The sequence below is a fragment of the Bufo gargarizans genome, chromosome 8 (assembly GCF_014858855.1).
Source record: "Bufo gargarizans isolate SCDJY-AF-19 chromosome 8, ASM1485885v1, whole genome shotgun sequence".
Classification (NCBI taxonomy): domain Eukaryota; kingdom Metazoa; phylum Chordata; class Amphibia; order Anura; family Bufonidae; genus Bufo; species Bufo gargarizans.
This window is the reverse complement of record NC_058087.1, coordinates 49,726,150-49,745,505: the sequence shown is the minus strand read 5'-3', so window position 1 is coordinate 49,745,505 and position 19,356 is coordinate 49,726,150. Positions and strand designations below refer to the sequence as shown.

Below are 19,356 nucleotides of genomic sequence, written 5' to 3'. Positions count from 1 at the left end.
GTACATGTTCCAGATATGTTTAGTGCAGTAGCCCGGAATAGGGTAATTGCAAACTATTCTTTTTATATAATGTTATTAAATGTTATTTAGCATGTTAATGCCTCATAATGTACCAGTATATCTCTGTATGGATCACTTGGGGTTAATAATCCTGAATCTGCCCTTGTAGAAGGTTAGGTGTTGGATTTAGGTCTGCCCGTAGCTCAGTTATCTAGTACTAGTGGAGGAAGTGAGAAAAATCTACATGTGCTCACTCCTCAAAGAACTAGGCCTTTATCCCAGAGAATCAGTATCTTTGAGAAATTTACAGAGAAAGAAAGAGAGTCATCTCAACTGTATAGTTCTTCCGGAAAAGAGAAAGAAATGAATTAGAAGGTCCAGAATCTGCATAGCTAAACATTGGAGTCAGTCAGTAAGGTATTTGATGTTTAAGGCTTCAAAGGGGTTCACCCATCTCATACATTGAGGGCATATTGCTAGAATATGCCCTAATGTCTGATAGATACCGGTGCCACTTCAGGGATCCACACCTATCTCTACAAAAAGAGCTCACAAACTGAAAGCGGGCGCACATGTAACATGTCTCTTTAAGGCATTGAGAGGAACATTGCTAAAACATCTTTCACTCTAGAAACACTCTGGGATTTTTTATTCTTTGACTATATATTTCACTATATAATGTAGGGTAAGCCATTATTCAAGACTAAGATAAAAGCTTTTGTGTATACCTGTTTTATTTAATGTCTAATTTGTGGATTGGCAGTCGTCTTGATTCCTTTTCTGCTTGGGTATGATTTTCCTGAAGAATTCTACATTTCCCATCATGCCTGGCTTTGCAGAGGCAGAGGGAGTGGAGTCTCACCACACTGCACTGCTCTGTGTAATGGTAGCCCTGACAGATTAGTGACAAATAGCAGCTGTCCCCTCATGCTGCAGTTTGTGTATTTCTGTGTGATGTAGCATGTCTGCCCTTTCTGCCCCATCATCTATCTCTACCCTTTTCAGCTACTACATACAGAATGCAGGGTGACCAGTGTGCAGCTCGAAATCATAGAACTACACTGGAGAGTCAACAAGCACAGATAGTACAGACAGACAAACAGTTTGATTCAGAAGGTTTATATAACTGCAGTTAATCACTGTATACAGTCACCTATTATATATCTGCACTCCTGATAGGGGAGACTTAATATCTTCAACCGAATACTGGGATATACACAGGAAGATTGGGGTGGTTAGGGGTCTGAGAGCTGCCAGGAGAGATTTAATTGGTGATGATTTTATCCTGTAGTTCACAGGAAGTCAGCCACAGAGCAAGGTGTCAGAATTAGAAACATAGAAACATAGAATGTGTCGGCAGATAAGAACCATTTGGCCCATCTAGTCTGCCCAATATACTGAATACTATGAATAGCCCCTGGCCCTATCTTATATGAAAGATGGCCTTATGCCTATCCCATGCATGCTTAAACTCCTTCACTGTATTTGCAGCTACCACTTCTGCAGGAAGGCTATTCCATGCATCCACTACTCTCTCAGTAAAGTAATACTTCCTGATATTACTTTTAAACCTTTGCCCCTCAGTTTCAGTAGCGTTTCCGCTTCCGTTCCATTTTGCCGTTCAGTTTTTCCGTTTGGTTTCCGCTTGTGATCTGTTTTTTGTGGATCGCAAACGGAAACTGAAGCATACAATAATGTTTAAACAGTAAGTACTGTGACACAGTGAGGGGTTGTGTCTGGCAAGGCAGGTATTTTCCTCCCAGCGTGTGCGGCTGGGCTGGTTTCCAGCCAGGTGAGGTCAAATACCAGACCGGAGTTTAAGTGCCGTTCCGGGTTTTGTCAGCAGTTGGCTGTCCTTAAATAGGCAGCTGGGGCGCCTCCTCACTTCAGCGGTAAATCCGCACGTTTCTCTATCACTGCGTCCACATCTACGTCTGCACCTGCGATCATCTGCACCACAAGCGGCACTGGTCTGATGAAGGCACGGATGTGCCGAAACGTCACCATTTACTTTGCCGTAGCAACATTTCATTGTTTGCTGAATAAACAAAAATTGCACTTCGCATAAAACTTGACTGGAGTCATCCCTTGTACCAGATTTAATAATCAACACTCCTGAAAGCCTGGAGAAACATTTTCCTGGGACAGAGATTCACGTTTGTCCACTGCTCCGAAGAGCCAAGTTGCGAGAGGGATAGATGGAGGCCAAAAAAACATAAGATGGCGTAGAGACTTCTGAGGATAGATCAGTGACCTCTGCCGCTGTCTCCAGTGAGAGAAGTTCAAGTGAAAGTGGAGACAATTCTGGGGCCTATCTTGGTCCCTATCACCTTTGACCGTTGGGTCATCCCTACTGGGAATTGGGTCATTGTGACCATGAATGCTGACAGAGGAATTCTGAGGTACCATCTGATGCCATGTCTTTGTGACTACTCCCTCTTGTCACTGGACCCAACCATCAAGGCCAGATGTCTCAACAAGTTCAGCAGCTAGATGCTGTGGATACTAACCAGACTTGAAGCCATTCCTGCTGATAGAAGAAACTAGAGCCAAGAGAGAGAGAGCCTAATGTGAGAGACTTGCTACTGTTTGTGTGTTTTTGGCCCCATAAAGCCGGTCCTACTGTCAGGTCCAAAAATATTGGGACATCGACACAATTCTAACATTTTTGGCTCTATACACCACCACAATGGATTTGAAATGAAACGAACAAGATGTGCTTTAACTGCAGACTTTCAGCTTTAATTTGAGGGTATTTACATCCAAATCAGGTGAATGGTGTAGGAATTACAACAGTTTGCATATGTGCCTCCCACTTGTTAAGGGACCAACAGTAATGGGACAATTGGCTTCTCAGCTGTTCCATGGCCAGGTGTGTGTTATTCCCTCATTATCCCAATTACAATGAGCAGAATTAATTTCAAGTGTGATATTTGCATTTGGAATCTGTTGCTGTCAACTCTCAAGATGAGATCCAAAGAGCTGTCAATGTCAGTGAGGCAAGCCATCATTAGGCTGAAAAAACAAAACAAACCCATCAGAGAGATAGCAAAAACATTAGGGGTGGCAAAAACAACTGTTTGGAACATTCTTAAAAAGAAGGAACGCACCAGTGAGCTCAGCAACACCAAAAGACCCGGAGGACCACGGAAAACAACTGTGGTGCATGACCAAAGAATTCTTTCCCTGGTGAAGAAAACACCCTTCACAACAGTTGGCCAGATCAAGAACACTCTCCAGGAGGTAGGTGTATGTGTGGTAGATGATACCAAGATCAACTTGTAGCAGAGTGATGGGAAGAGAAGAGTATGAAGAAGGAAAAGAACTGCTCATGATCCTAAGCATACCACCTCATCAGTGAAGCAAGGTGGTGGTAGTGTCATGGCGTGGGCATGTATGGCTGCCAATAGAACTGGTTCTCTTGTATTTTTTGATGATGTGACTGCTGACAAAAGCAGCAGGATGAATTCTGAAGTGTTTCGGGCAATGTTATCTGCTCATATTCAGCCAAATGCTTTAGAAATCATTAGACGGCGCTTAACAGTGCAGATGGACAATGACCCAAAGCATACTGCAAAAGCAACCAAAGAGTTTAAGGGGAAAAAGTGGAATGTTATGCAATGGCCAAGTCAATCACCTGACCTGAATCCGATTGAGCATGCATTTCACTTGCTGAAGACAAAACTGAAAGGAAAATACCCCAAGAACAAGCAGGAACTAAAGACAGTTGCAGTAGAGGCCTGGCAGAGCATCACCAGGGATGAAGCCCAGCATCTAGTGATGTCTATGCGTTCCAGATTTCAGGCTGTAATTGACTGCAAAGGATTTGCAACCAAGTATTAAAAAGTTAAAGTTTGATTTATGATTATTATTCTGTCCCGTTACTTTTGGTCCCTTAACAAGTGGGAGGCACATATTCAAACTGTTGTAATTCCTACACCGTTCACCTGATTTGGATGTAAATACCCTCAAATTAAAGCTGACAGTCTGCATTTAAAGCACATCTTGTTCGTTTCATTTCAAATCTATTGTGGTGGTGTATAGAGCCAAAAATGTTAGAATTGTGTAGGTGTCCCAATATTTATGGACCTGACTGTAGATCCTTTGTAACACTAAGGGTCTTCACCTTTAAGCCCAAGTTGTGCACGTTGCACCTCTCCTTCTCTTCTCAAGTTAAACCCCAACACCTGAGAAGCCTGCAAAGTTCTAAACTCTGTAACCGAAGAAGGACTATTGAACTAGAGCTCCTTTTGCTTTTAGTTTTGTGATATTAAACTGAAGCACCAAGGAAAAAGACTGAAATGTTACCTGTGCTCTCTGAGATTTATAGCAATGTTTAACTAAAGAACCCACTGTTAAGGATTCAAAAGTATCTAAGCCACAATGTGTCTTGTTTGCTCTTGCCATGGACTCTGACAAAGCTGAGGTGGAATGGACTTTAAAATATCTAAGTCCCCTGTGCTCATTGTTGCTATGTTTGTCATGGAACCATGAACCAGACGTACAACAAGAGATAAGTGGAAAATAAGAAGGTTTTATTGAAGAGCAAGCCGTAAGCAAAGTCCGAACGGATGGCTAAACCGAAGCAGGGTCTTGCGGAGACAGAGGTCAGGAACCAGAAGGGTAGTCAGACGAAGCCAGGAACAGGAACCAACGGGGTAGTCAGACGAAGCCGGAATCAGGAACCAACGGGGTAGTCAGACGAAGCCGGAATCAGGAACCAACGGGGTAGTCAGACGAGGCCAGGATCAGGAACCAAAAGCAGCAGCAGTCTTGGAAGCATGTGAACACAGGAGGACCAAGCAAGGAACTGAAGCCACAGACCTCCTATATATATGAGCTGGGCATCCAGCTCCTCCCAGTGGGAAGGAGGAGCCGCAGGGTGGGAGGCTACAAGAAAACCCAGAAACCAAGATGGCCGCCAGCACATGTCAAACGAAGGGAACAGCAAGGAGGTAAGACCATGACAGTACCTCCCCCTCAAGGGCCCCTCCTCCGCGGAGTAAGGAACGGTTTCTGAGGGAAGCGTGCGTGGAAGGCTCGGAGCAAAGCAGGAGCATGGACATCTGCGGAGGGAACCCAGGAACGCTCCTCTGGACCATAACCACGCCAATGGACCAAAAACTGCACCCGGCCGCGGACCAGGCGTGAGTCCAGGATATTGCTCACCTCATACTCCTCACGATTGCCCACTTGGACCGGACGAGGCCGAGGAATCGAGGAAGTGAAACGATTACACACCAGTGGCTTCAACAGGGAGACATGAAACACGTTGGAGATCCGCATGCCAGGAGGAAGCGCAAGGGCATAGGCTACCGGGTTTACCCTGCGAAGCACTCGGAAGGGACCAACAAAGCGAGGCGCCAGCTTGGGAGTGGGCACTCGAAGGTTGAGGTTGCGGGTGGACAACCATACGCGGTCTCCGACCTGGTAGGAAGGAGCGGGCGCTCGTCTGCGATCAGCCTGGAGTTTCTGGCGCTGCGCAGAGACCTCAAGGGACCTCTGGATCTGTACCCAAGAAGCACGTAGGACGGAAAGGTGATCCTCCACAGCCGGAATATCCTGGGGAGAGAATACCTCCGGTAACACGGCAGGTTGGAACCCATAATTGGCCATGAAGGGAGACGTCCCAGAGGAAGAGTTCACCGCCGTGTTCCTGGCAAACTCAGCCCAAGGCAGGAGGTCAACCCAATTGTCTTGGTGATCGGAGACATAGCAACGAAGGAATTGCTCCAAGGCCTGATTGGATCGTTCTGCGGCCCCATTGGACTGAGGGTGGTAGGCCGAGGAGAAAGAGAGATGAATCCCCAACTGGGAGCAAAAGGCGCGCCAGAACCTGGACACAAACTGACTCCCCCGATCCGACACAATCTCCTTGGGCAAACCGTGCAACCGGAAGACCTCCCTGGCAAAAATCGAGGCCAACTCTTGTGCAGAGGGTAACTTCTTGAGAGGAACACAGTGGCACATTTTGGAAAACCGATCCACAATCATGAGAATGACCGTATGGCCTCGGGATGCAGGGAGGTCCACAATGAAATCCATCCCCAGGTGTGACCATGGACGCTCCCCGGTGGCTATGGGTTGCAAAAGGCCCAACGGAAGGTGCCGAGGGGACTTACTCTGGGCACAAACGGAGCATGCCGCTACATATGCGGCGATGTCGGAACGTAGAGAAGGCCACCAGAACAGACGTGAAACCGCCCAGGACAGCTGATTCTTTCCAGGGTGCCCCGCGGCCTTGGAGTTATGGTAGGTTCGCAACAACCGAGTGCGCAACTCCTCAGGCACAAAACATCTGCCGTTGGGTCTCCCAGAGGGAGCACCAGATTGAGCCGCCAAAATCTGCTCACCCAGAGGAGAAGTCAGGCTGGTGCGAATAGCGGCCAGGATCTGATTCGGGGGTATGACCGTAGTCGGAATCGACTCCTCCCCGGACAGCTCGGAGTACTGCCGTGATAAGGCATCCGCTCTGATGTTCTTGGAGCCGGGTAGGTAGGAGACCACGTAATTAAAACGTGACAAGAACAGAGCCCATCTGGCCTGACGTGGTGTCAATCTCTTGGCCTCAGAGAGGTAGGTCAGATTCTTGTGGTCCGTCAGGATGAGAACCGGAACCACCGAGCCCTCGAGCAAGTGCCTCCATTCTTTAAGGGCCTGCACGATGGCCAATAACTCCCTGTCACCAATCTGATAGTTGCACTCCGCGGAAGACAGTTTCCGGGAGTAAAACCCACAAGGAAGCAGAGGACCCTCTGGTGTTCTACGCTGAGACAGGAGGGCGCCTACTCCCGTCTCAGACGCGTCCACCTCGAGGACAAAAGGCAACCCAGGGTTGGGATGCGACAGAATCGGAGCCGACACAAAGGCGGACTTTAGAGCCTCAAAAGCTCGGATGGCCTCGAGCGGCCAGACCTGAGGATTACTGCCCTTCCTGGTCAGATCCGTGAGAGGCTTGGCTAGCATGGAAAAGTCCCTGATGAACTTCCGATAATAATTGGCGAAGCCCAAAAAGCGCTGCAGGGCACGAAGCCCACTGGGCTGGGGCCACTGTAAGACAGCCGAAACCTTCTCAGGATCCATGGAGAACCCCTCAGCGGAAATGATGTAACCTAAGAAGGTTACCTGGGATCGGTGAAATTCGCATTTCTCAAGCTTACCGAACAGCTTGTTCTCTCGTAAGCGTTGCAACACTCGTCTGACATCCAGAATGTGGGCCTCCATGGATGCAGAATATACCAAGATGTCATCCAAATAGACCACCACACACTGCTGCAACAGGTCACGGAAAACATCGTTGATGAATTCCTGGAAGACTGCGGGCGCATTGCACAACCCAAAGGGCATAACCAAGGATTCATAATGACCGGTCCTGGTGTTAAACGCGGTCTTCCACTCATCGCCCGCCTTGATCCTTACCAGGTTATATGCCGCCCTCAGGTCGAGTTTGGTAAAGACCGTGGCCCCTTTGAGGCGATCGAACAGCTCAGAAATCAAGGGTATCGGGTAAGCGTTCTTGATCGTGATGCGATTGAGACCCCTGTAATCGATGCAAGGCCTCAACTCGCCGCCCTTCTTTTTCACAAAGAAAAATCCAGCCCCTGCCGGGGACGAGGATTTGCGAATGTGTCCGCGTGAAAGCGCCTCCCTCACGTACTCCTCCATGGCCTCATTCTCCGCTACCGACAGTGGATAGACTTTGCCACGAGGAGGAACGGCACCGGATTGTAACTCTATGGCACAATCGTATGGGCGGTGCGGAGGTAGGGCAACCGCGCGCACCTTATCGAATACATCCCGGTACTCTTCGTATTCAGGAGGCAACAGAGAGTCCGAGGAAGTACACAGCAACTTGACAGGCCCATGGATGCAACTAGCCCCACACTGCGGTGACCACGAGAGGATCTCGACCGATCTCCAATCGAAAGTCGGATTATGCTTCTGGAGCCAGGGGTACCCCAAGACCACCGAGTAGTGTGGAGACGAAATAACCTGGAGACAGACCGACTCTCTGTGAACGGCACCAATGGCTATCCCCACTGGAAGGGTCTCATGAGTCACGTGTGGCGGCAGAAGGGGTCTGCCGTCTATCGCCTCAAGAGCCAGTGGGGAACCTCGAGGCTGCAGAGGAATGGAATTGGCGGCGGCGAACACACTATCAATGAACAAGCCACCAGCACCAGAGTCCACCAACGCCTGGGTCGTCACCGAGCCCCCGACCCAGGAGAGGACAACAGTAATCAGTGGTTTGTCAACACGGGAAACCGGGGACGAGGAGACTCCACCCAAGATCTGCCCCCGACAGGATCTCAGGTGCGAGCGTTTCCCGGACGGTTCGGACATGCCAACCGAAAATGCCCACCGAGACCACAGTACATGCATCGGCCCTCGCGTCTCCGGAGTACCCTCTCCCCCTCGGACAGGCGAGCAACCCCCAGCTGCATGGGTTGACCCCCAGACCAGTCATCCCCAGGAGGCGTGGGAGGAGAGGGAGGCACGGGTGGGACAGCAAACGTAGGCGCCAATCTGTTAGAAGGCCTCCGCAGGCTCTCCTTAAAGAAAGGTCTCTCCCTGAGTCTGGTGTCAATCAAAATCAGGAAAGAAATAAGGGACTCGAGCTCCACTGGTAGGTCCTTGGCTGCAATCTCATCCTTCAAGGCATCCGAGAGACCATGAGAGAAAGCAGCGACCAGAGCCTCATTATTCCAGCCCACCTCTGCTGCCAGGGTACGAAACTCAATGGCGTATTCAGCTACGGATCGTGAACCCTGTCTGATGGACATAAGGAGCTTCGCAGCAGAGGCAGCACGAGCCGGCACATCGAATACCTTCCGAAGAGAAGCAACAAAACCGGAAAACTCGGCAACCACCGGATTGTTGTTCTCCCATAAAGGGCTGGCCCAGGCCAAGGCCTTGTCCGAGAGCAGCGAGATCAAGAAGCCCACCCTTGATCTCTCAGTAGGAAAGGCATGTGGCAGCAACTCGAAGTAAATGCCCACCTGGTTAAGGAAACCTCGGCACTGAGTTGGCTCTCCCCCAAAGCGCTGTGGAAGGGGGGCAGAACCGGTCATACCCTGAAACACCACAGGCGCAGCAACAGGTGTCAGGGTAGACTCTGGCGCCACAACCGGAGCGGCAGTAGGAGCGGGCCCAGGAGCGACAACCGACCCATCGGCAACGGAAGCTAAATGAGCCGTGCGTTCAAGCAGGGTTTGCAACGCCACAGCGAACCGACCCAACAGGTGATCCTGCTGATCAAGTCTGGCAACCAGCGTAGGTAGCGAGGGTGGCCCTGTACCGTCAGAATTCATGGCTTGGTCCTAATGTCATGGAACCATGAACCAGACGTACAACAAGAGATAAGTGGAAAATAAGAAGGTTTTATTGAAGAGCAAGCCGTAAGCAAAGTCCGAACGGATGGCTAAACCGAAGCAGGGTCTTGCGGAGACAGAGGTCAGGAACCAGAAGGGTAGTCAGACGAAGCCAGGAACAGGAACCAACGGGGTAGTCAGACGAAGCCGGAATCAGGAACCAACGGGGTAGTCAGACGAAGCCGGAATCAGGAACCAACGGGGTAGTCAGACGAGGCCAGGATCAGGAACCAAAAGCAGCAGCAGTCTTGGAAGCATGTGAACACAGGAGGACCAAGCAAGGAACTGAAGCCACAGACCTCCTATATATATGAGCTGGGCATCCAGCTCCTCCCAGTGGGAAGGAGGAGCCGCAGGGTGGGAGGCTACAAGAAAACCCAGAAACCAAGATGGCCGCCAGCACATGTCAAACGAAGGGAACAGCAAGGAGGTAAGACCATGACAATGTTTCAGGAAAGGACTTTAACTAATTTAAAGCACTGCAGTGCCGTTACTAGCAAGATAGTATTCCCACCCATTACCCGTTGTGCAGAAACCATCCAGCTAACTACCCATTTGCTACAGATGGTCATGTGCCTAGATCAGTGATGGCTAACCTCTGGCACTCCAGCTGTGGTAAAGCTACGACTCCCAGAATGCTCTATTCATTTCTGTGGAGTTCTGAGAACAGCCAAGCAAGTGTGCCTCTTGGGAGTTGTAGTTTTACCACATCTGGAGTGCCGGAGGTAAGCCATCACAGGCCTAGGTTTATTTCTGTTAAATTTTGCATATGCTTATTAACCCTTCTTTTGTAGCAAATTTACAGAGAAAGGAGCCAGCTCAGTTCTGCATGTTTGAGCATATGCATCTTGCACAGCAGAGGGATTCTGCGTCGAGAACGTCGAGGATAGCTTATCTCACAATAGGGAGATACAATAACTAAGAATAGGGTACTTGCAAACTGTTCTGGCTATGTAATGTTATTTAATATGTTAATGCCTTGTAATGTACCAGCATATCTCTGTATGGATCAGTGTGGATTAATAATCTGATCCTCTGTTCTGTAGGAAGTAAGATGTTGGACTTAGATCTGCCCCTAGTTTGATTGTCTTGTTCTAGTGGAGAAAGTCAGAGGAATCCACATGTGCTTACTCCACATAGAGCTAGGTCTTCATCTCAGAGAATCTCCAGCGTCGTCTACAGATACAAATAAGGAATCGGAGAATCTCCAAGAAGTTGCAACAGCATGCTTAGTCTCAGTAGTGATGTGCCTATTCACTGCACAACCACACCAAGTTAGTTCATAGTGTTATCATTGATAATAAAACCACTCCACAATATAACAATAGGAAGTGCCCTCTACCTTTTTATTACAGCATTTATCTCAGCGTTGAAAAATGGCCTGATTAGTCACAGGGGATGATTGATGAGGAATTGATTATTGTTGCATACCCTTAGTAACCAAAATACCATCTATATGTAGAAAGCAGAGGGTTCACATTGTCTTTCTCTGATTAAGTGAGTAATGACATGAACAAATGTAAATTAATTACACCCCTAGGGTCACTGAAAAGCTATACAAGTGGTGAAATTACAATAACTGGCTGTTTCTGTAACAAATCTACCTGTCCGTGCTACTGTGATGTCCATCTCCACCCGCCACCATGGCTTTCGATGCCTCGATGACACTTGCAACATGGCTGGGTGATGATTGCTGAGAGGTCCTGGGCACCACAGCTACACACTGTGTTCAGACGTCCAGCCAATCTAGAGGTGTGACTGACTGGCCAGTCAGGAGGCACAATTAGCGGAATGAAGGTCACTGCAGTCAGTCAGAGATTGGCTCTCTATTTGAGACCCTTCATTTTTGGTGTTCTTGATTGTTGGTTTGTCTTCTGATTCTCTGATCAAACTTGTCTCAGTACTCCTCTGGATTAATTCCTGTTGTTCTGATCTGGATTTGACCCAAGACCGTTTGCCTGCCCATTCTTGCAGTTACTTCCTGGTTATTTGACCTGGCTCTGACCCTGACTTCGCCTTTGGATTCCTCCTGGCTCTGATGTTCCTCTCTGATTATCCAGCCTTGACACCAGGCTTGTCTGTTTCCTCTTACACCTGTTTTTCTCCACCAGAATGCAACTACTCTACAAGTGCAAACCGGAGATTTGCAGGAACCAAACCCAACCCTCCTCACATGGCAAGGGTGAAAAACCGACTGCTCATTCCCTACAGTATATTACAGTTTCTTCCTGCTCACACTTACAACTCCCCCTCCCCTACACAGACACAGCACCAGAAAGTATCCTGCTCCATATAATCATTCAAATATTGAACCTTTGATCCCGATGGAGGTTATTCTAGTTGTGTCAGTTGTTTTAAGTCATGATGCATCACATGTTCTTCACCGTTTTCCATGTTTTTTTTTTAAATGAATACATATTCCCATTTCCCTGAAATGAAGAGCAACCACCAAGATCATGAATGGCTTATTATTGGATGAGGTTCCAGCTGCACAACAATCTTTCCTAAGTACACATATATAACCCACATACGACCTCTATTGTCAATCCATCATTAATCTCTAATTGTCTTGTTTAGTGTACATGAATGATCCCAAGGAATCTGCATGGTGACCATCACATAACATGAACATATCATAGACATGCGAGGATATCTTCCAGAAAAGGGTTAAGTACATTCAGCAAGAACAGATTCATTTCTCTAGTGCTGTGATTGCTATGAAAAGCACAATCTTACGTCTAGCTATCCAGCAATCACACCATCTAATGCCTGGAGGATGGACTGGAGGTGGAGACTTTGTTCAAGCTATAATATACCACCTGTGCAGTCATGCCAGTGCTGGTGCCATCACAACAGGGAGCCAATACACTTTTCTCAGGTAGAGTCATTTTGTGCTGCTTTGACTGTTAGTACTTTGTTCTTCATGTTGAAAATTGCATTAGTCCTCATACATGACGGAGAACCCTTGTTCTGTATGCAGTGTGTAGAGTAGAGTAGGTCATCTAGTCTGTATATAGGAGGCTGTAACTAAAAGTGGGTGTAACTGGATGGTAGTTGTGTGTTCATCTATGGTGTAGATCTATAGTATGGAATAACAGAGGATTTACTTTTTAACAATATTCTTTCTTTCTTAAACATGCTGTAAATCAACTGGTTATAAAGATAATAATTCTTTGAAGGACACTTTGAATTTGTACCCTGCAGGTATTATTACTGTATTGTCTTTGCTTGATCTGTTCACATTTTTGTTACTTTTTGTATCCATAAAAGTCAAGCACATAGGACTAAAGATAATCCAACTCGATTGTTTTCTCAATAATTAGTTAACAAATGTCTATTTAGCTTGGCCCTTGAAATGTGGAATATTTTACTAGCAGATAAAAAAATTAGGTTTTTTTTCACTTTTATAACCTATAATCATAAGATACTATAGATGCAACTTTATACAGTACCTTATGTATAACAATCGAGATTGATGAGTCGTACCATTTTAGTGAAAATCATCATGTGGAGTCTGATCTTGTAATAAAACAATGAAGTTAAAGTTTTGTATAACATTTGGATTACTCTTCTTGATTGAAAATATATCATTTCAGTGTAAGTGGAGAATGTAAAATTATGAAAATTCAAGTCTTTTATTTCTTGGGGAAAGTTAGTCTCTGAAAGGGAACCTGTCACCGGGATTTTGTGTATAGAGCTGAGGACATGGGTTGCTAGATGGCCGCTAGCACATCTGCAATACCTAGTCCCCATAGCTCTGTGTGCTTTTAGTGTGTTAAAAATCCGATTTGATACATATGCAAATTAACCTGAGATGTGTCCTGTACGTGAGATGAGTCAGGGACAGGACTCATCTCAGGTTAATTTGCATATGTATCAAATCGGGTTTTTTTACACAATAAAAGCACACAGAGCTATGGGGACTGGGTATTGCGGATGTGCTAGCAGCCATCTAGCAACCCATGTCCTAAGCTCTATACACAAAATCCCGGTGACAGGTTCCCTTTAAGCTTGTTTGGCTTTACATAGATACATAGGTCAAAAGAGACACAGGTCTATCAACTCAAACCTTTCTCAGATTGATTATATGAAATTCACATTAGAGTAATTATAACCCTCAATGCCATTTGCAATTAGATAAGCATCTAGCCCTTGTTTAAATGCTACCATCGTATCTGCCATCACTACCTCTTGGGGTAGGGGCTGTGATGGCTAACCTCCGGCACTCCAGCCAGGGGCGTAGCTATAGGGGGTGCAGAGGTAGCAGTCGCTACCGGGCCCAGGAGCCTGAGGGGGCCCAAAGACCCTTGTGCCACATAAGAAGACACCAGTATTATAGAAAGTGCATGCAGGTAAAGTTACACCTCTGGCTGGAGAGAAGGGGTTAGGTCAAGAGTTGGCATTGGTGGGGGGGGCATGCCATTTCCATTTTTGCCTCCAGCAGTATGAAGGCTATGTGCTTCCCTTCCCCTGGCCACAAAGCACTGAGGGAAGGGGGCCCAAGCTGAACTCCTGCACCAGGGCCCATGAGCCTTTAGCTACTCCCCTGACTCCAGCTGTGGTGAAACTATGACTCCCAAGATGTACACTTGCTTGGCTGTTCTCAGAACTCCATAGAAATGAATGGAGCATGCTGGGAGTCGTAGTTTTACCACAGCTGGAGTGCCAGAGGTTAGCCATCACAGGGGTAGGGCATTCCATAGTTTTACTACTCCAACTATGAAGTATTCTTAAAATTCCAGTGTCTGAAACAGTAACTTTTTTTTATGAGCAAAGTTATATGTATATGCAAAGTGGTGTCTCCCAAGAAAGAGAACCTAATGAGCAAAGCTACATATACTGTGACATGTACTGTAGTGAGCTGTACTTGTTAGTGCCACCTCAGTGCAGAGCTTTATATAGACTGCGCTCCATTCTCACCAATTGTCATATATTCAATAGATCATATAATTTTGTATCAGTGTTTACTGTCCATCTCATCACTGTGTGCCATTTTAGAATGACTGAGTTCTATTACCTGTTAATTTATAACGTTAATATGTACATTTCTAATGTTGGGCAACCCAAAATTAATATTTACTCTATTTGATATAGTCTAAAAGAAAATATCTTTACCAAATATCAGAAAACCATTCTTTGATGGACTATACAAATTCACTTGAATTTGTAGCTATTACTAGAAAACTCAGCATTTTCCAGTTTATAGCCATTCACTATGCTCAATTGTCTTGGCTGAACTGATAAGAATGGTCCTAAAGGGGTTGTGTCACTACAGCAAATGGAATTTATCATGTAGAGAAAGTTAATACAAGGCACTTACTAATGTATTGTGATTGTCCACATTGTCTCCTTTGCTTGCTGGATTCACTTTTCCATCACATTATACGCTGCTCATTTCAATGGTTAAGACCACTCTGCAATCCATCAGCGGTGGTCGTGCTTGCACACAATCAAAAAAGCACCAGCTTGTGCACGCTCCCACGGTCCTGGTCACCAGAGAGGCTGGCATTTCTTCCTATAGTGTGCAAGCATGAGCATGACTGATTGAATACAGGGTGGTCGTAACCATGGAAACGAGCAAGCAGTGTATAATGTGTTGGAAAAATTAATCCAGCCAGCAAAGGAAGCAATATGGATAATAACAATACGTTAGTAAGTGGCCTATATTAACTTTCTCTACATGATAAATGCCACTTTAAGGGAAAATTTAAATCTGTTTGTCCGTTTGCAGGATTTTCTGCCTCTTCCTCAAACAAGCAGTCTTGTAGATATCCTGCAGAAAACACAAGGTTATTAATGTACGGATATTTTCCAATTTTGGTTGGGGAATGACTAAGGGACAGGGCCATCTCCTTCGTAGTGGCGGTGCAGTGTAATTACAACTGCTCGTCCCATTCACTTGACAAGCTAAATGGAATGCAGGTGAACACTGAAGAGGATGCAGCATCCAATAGACCAGGGCTAGCCAACCTGCGGCTCTCCAGCTGTTGTAAAACTACAATTACCACCATGCCCTGCTGTAGGCTGATAGCTGTAAGCAGTCTGGGCATGCTGGGAGTTGTAGTTTTGCAACAGCTGGAGAGCCACAGGTTGGCCAGCCCTGCAATAGACTGTGGCAACATGAGCTGCTTGTACACCAGCAGTGACCAGTCTGATGCAGGCAGGTTGAGCGCTACAACCCCTTCAAACAGATTGGTGGGGGTACCAGGCAGTTGGACCCATGCCGATCTGATACCACTGCACAACCCCTTTAATCAGATCAATGTTCAATCATCACAAAAATGCTCAATGATTAGATCTTTAGGTTCATCGGGTCAATTTATGGTATCCAATCTTATTTTAATCTGATGTTCTTCATAGTTTTTTTTTTATATAGTTTTATATTTAGTTTTATATATAGTTTATATTTTTAGATGTAGGACACATTCACAGTAGACAGTATGGTTTAACGCTGATTGTTTTGCATAGTTTAGTCAAAGTAGGAAATGTATAAAGGGAAGACTAGCACTACCCATTCCTTGAGATGTATGATGTAAGAGGTTTGAATACTGCACTGTGTGAACTTGACCTTTGAATGTTTTTTGAACCTGCAGCGCATGAAGTCCTTATGAGTTTGTTTTCTCCCCTAGAAGCAATGCTTATATGGAGAATACCTGTCATGCAGGGGAGCATGACATTTCTTTCCATATATAAAAACACTATGGGCCCAAAATCATTCCAGCTCGACATGCAGGAAATGCCTGGATATGCCCTGCTCAGCCAAACACTGGCTGACGTCAGTCACTGCTACAGTTAGTGTTTGGCTGAGTGGGCATATCCTATGCATCAGTCTGGGACCAGGAAGTGGAGAGCAGCAGGGACTGGAGCTGAGGCCCGGGATCACTCAGGGTGTTCCCTACATGACTTGTGGCAAACTGTAAACTGGACTTCTTATGGCTTGCTTTCAAAAATGACTCTTTTTGCCACTCTTTCAGATTTGTGGAGTACACAACTAATATTTGTCCTGTAGACAGATTCTCCCAACTGAGCTGTGGATCTCTACAGCCCCCTCAGAGTGACCATGTGCCTCTTGTCTGCTTCTCTAATTAGTGCTCGCCTTGCCTGGGCTGTCAGTTTAGGTTGATGCCCATGTCTTGATATGTTTGCAGTTGTGCCATACTCCTTCCATTTTTGGATGATGAATTGGACAGTGTTCTGTGTGATGTTCAGAGCTCGGGATATTTTTTTTATAACCTAACTCCGCTTTACACTTCTCCATAATTTTATCCCTGTCCTGTCTGGTGTGTCCCTTGGTGTTCATGATGCTGTTTGATCACTGGTGTTCACTAAGGGCTCTTTCACACTTGCGTTGTCCGGATCCGTTGTGTACTCCATTTGCCGGAATTACACGCCGGATCCGGAAAAACGCAAGTGAACTGAAAGCATTTGAAGACGTCTTCAAAATGCGTTCAGTGTTACTATGGCAGCCAGGACGCTATTAAAGTCCTGGTTGCCATAGTAGTAGTGGGGAGCGGGGGAGCAGTATACTTACCGCCCGTGCGGCTCCCGGCGCGCTCCAGAATGACGTCAGATGTCCATGCGATCACGTCATCCATGCGCGTGGGGCGCCCTGACGTCATTCTGGAACTCTGGAGCGCCCCGGGAGCCGCACGGACGGTAAGTATACTGCTCCCCCGCTTCCCCCTACACTTTACCATGGCAAACAGGACTTTAGCGCCCTGGCAGCCATGGTAAGCATTCAGAAAAAGCTAAACGTCGGATCCGGTAATGCGCCGAAACGACGTTTAGCTTAAGGCCGGATCCGGATTAATGCCTTTCAATGGGCATTAATTCTGGATCTGGCCTTGCGGCAAGTGTTCAGGATTTTTGGCCGGAGCAAAAAGCGCAGCATGCTGCAGTATTTTCTCCGGCCAAAAAACGTTCATTCCTGAACTGAAGACATCCTGATGCATCCTGAACGGATTTCTCTCCATTCAGAATGCATTGGGATAATCCTGATCAGGATTTTTCCGGCATAGAGCACCGACGACGGAACTCTATGCCGGAAAAGAACAACGCAAGTGTGAAAGAGCCCTAACAAACCTCTGAGGTCTTCACAGAACAGCTGTGGTTATACTGAGAATAAATTGCACACAGGTGGACTCTTTTTACTAGTTAGGTGACTACTGAAGGCAATTGTTTAGGGGTATCAGAGTACAGGGGGCTAAATACAAATGTACGCCACACTTTCCAGATTTTTTTTATTAACAATTTTGAAAATCGTGTATCATTTTCACTTTACACATACATACATAACCTTGTGTTGGACTATCACATAAAATCCCAATAAAATACATGTCAGTTTGGGGGTGTAATGTGAAAAAATATGGAAAAGTTCAAGGGGTATGAATACTTGTACATTGTTTATCATGCTAGTAATATTCTTAAATATCTGCCTTGTCTGATAATCAATTTCCCCAACCAAAGAGGCTACAGTAGACTTGGCAGCATTTTGTTGATCACCATGAGAGTCAGATTGGTCAAATACAGTGCATGGACACGGTCTGTCAGTTTTTTGATCTTTAGAATGATGAGTATCTGAATTGTATCTTAAACATTCTCACTTATGAGGCACATACAGAAGCAAATAGGTGAATGATAAGATATTAACATTTTATCATAACTAAAAGATCAGTTTATATACAATCATTTAGCTGTTACATTTCCTCTCTCCTCAGATTATTAGAAAATTCTACAGATTTAGTCAGAATGAAGAATTCCAGGATGCTGGGAAGCTCCCGGACGCTCTACTCCAGCATGTCTAGAAGTATTGAGTTGTCTCTGGATGAATTAGTATGTTCTCTTTCCTTGTGTTTTTTTTCCCCTGCTGTCAAATGCATTTCTTATGTTTAACTTTGAATATTATGCTCTCCTTCGCCAGGATGCCGTCAAATTTATTCAAGAGAGCTTTAAGAAGCGGGAATGTGTGGCATATATCAAGGATACAAAATCACAGTAAGCAATAGAATGTTATATATACATATTTTAATTATTTGTACTACTTTAACCCTTTCCAGCAAATAGATTGACGTCCCCTTAGCACAATGAAGATGGCACCGTGAATTGCCCTCCCTCATAAATTGCCTTCTCTATTTGTACCCTTGAAGCCTGGACTGAATCCGCTATCAAACTTCAAGCCCTGATGTTACTCCTGTAACAATGTTAAAAAAACTATTAGTGACTTAAGATAGAGGTTTTTGTGTATGTCTTTCATATACCTATTTTATTTGATTATATGTAATTTGTTGGTTGTCTGCCATTCCTTCTTCCCTTCAGATATGGTTTTCCTAATGAATCCTACATTTGCCATCATGCATGACTTTACAGAGAACGAGGGAGTGGAGTCTCACCACACTGCGCAGCTCTGTGTAATGGCAGCCATGACAGATCAGTAACACAGAACTGCTGTCCCCTCACACTGCAGGGTCTCCATAGTTTTCCTATGAGATACAGCTTGAAGTCTGCCTGTCCTCTGCCCTGTCATCTCTCTTCCCTGTCAGCTCGTACATGCATGAGTGCAGGGAGATCAATGTGAAGCTGTATCCCATAGAACTACACTGGAGAGTCAACATACACAAATAGTATAGAGAGGCAGTAGAAGTCAAGACATTTATAAAACAGCAGCTAATTGCTGTATACGCTCACCTTCTATATATCTGCACTCTTGATCTGAGTTAGGGCTCTTGCACGCAGTCATTGCCCGGCCTTGCCCAGTATTGCGGCCTGCAAATAGCGGGCAATCCCGGAAGGTCCGGTGCGGAACAGAGGCATAGAACCCCAGGGAAGCACTATGGAGTACTTCTGGGGGGTTTCTCTCCGTGTCTCCTGCACCGCAAAAAAATAGAACATGTTTTTTTTTTTTATGTGAATGGATCTGGATCCGTCTGCGGAATCCGCACAGATGTTGCCCATGCATTAGGGACTGCAAATTGCAGTCCCCAATGCA

The 19,356-nt window shown here is 46.0% G+C and overlaps 1 protein-coding gene across 1 annotated transcript in view; it reads left to right on the top strand.

Annotated features, from left to right (window-relative positions):
* Positions 1 to 19,356, top strand: part of TRPM8 (transient receptor potential cation channel subfamily M member 8) — a 122,888-nt gene that overhangs the window by 2,403 nt on the left and 101,129 nt on the right. The window contains exons 2-3 of the mRNA XM_044304234.1: positions 18,089 to 18,203; positions 18,292 to 18,365. Of these exons, the coding sequence (XP_044160169.1) occupies positions 18,089 to 18,203; positions 18,292 to 18,365 (189 nt within the window). The remainder of the gene's footprint in view (positions 1 to 18,088; positions 18,204 to 18,291; positions 18,366 to 19,356) is intronic.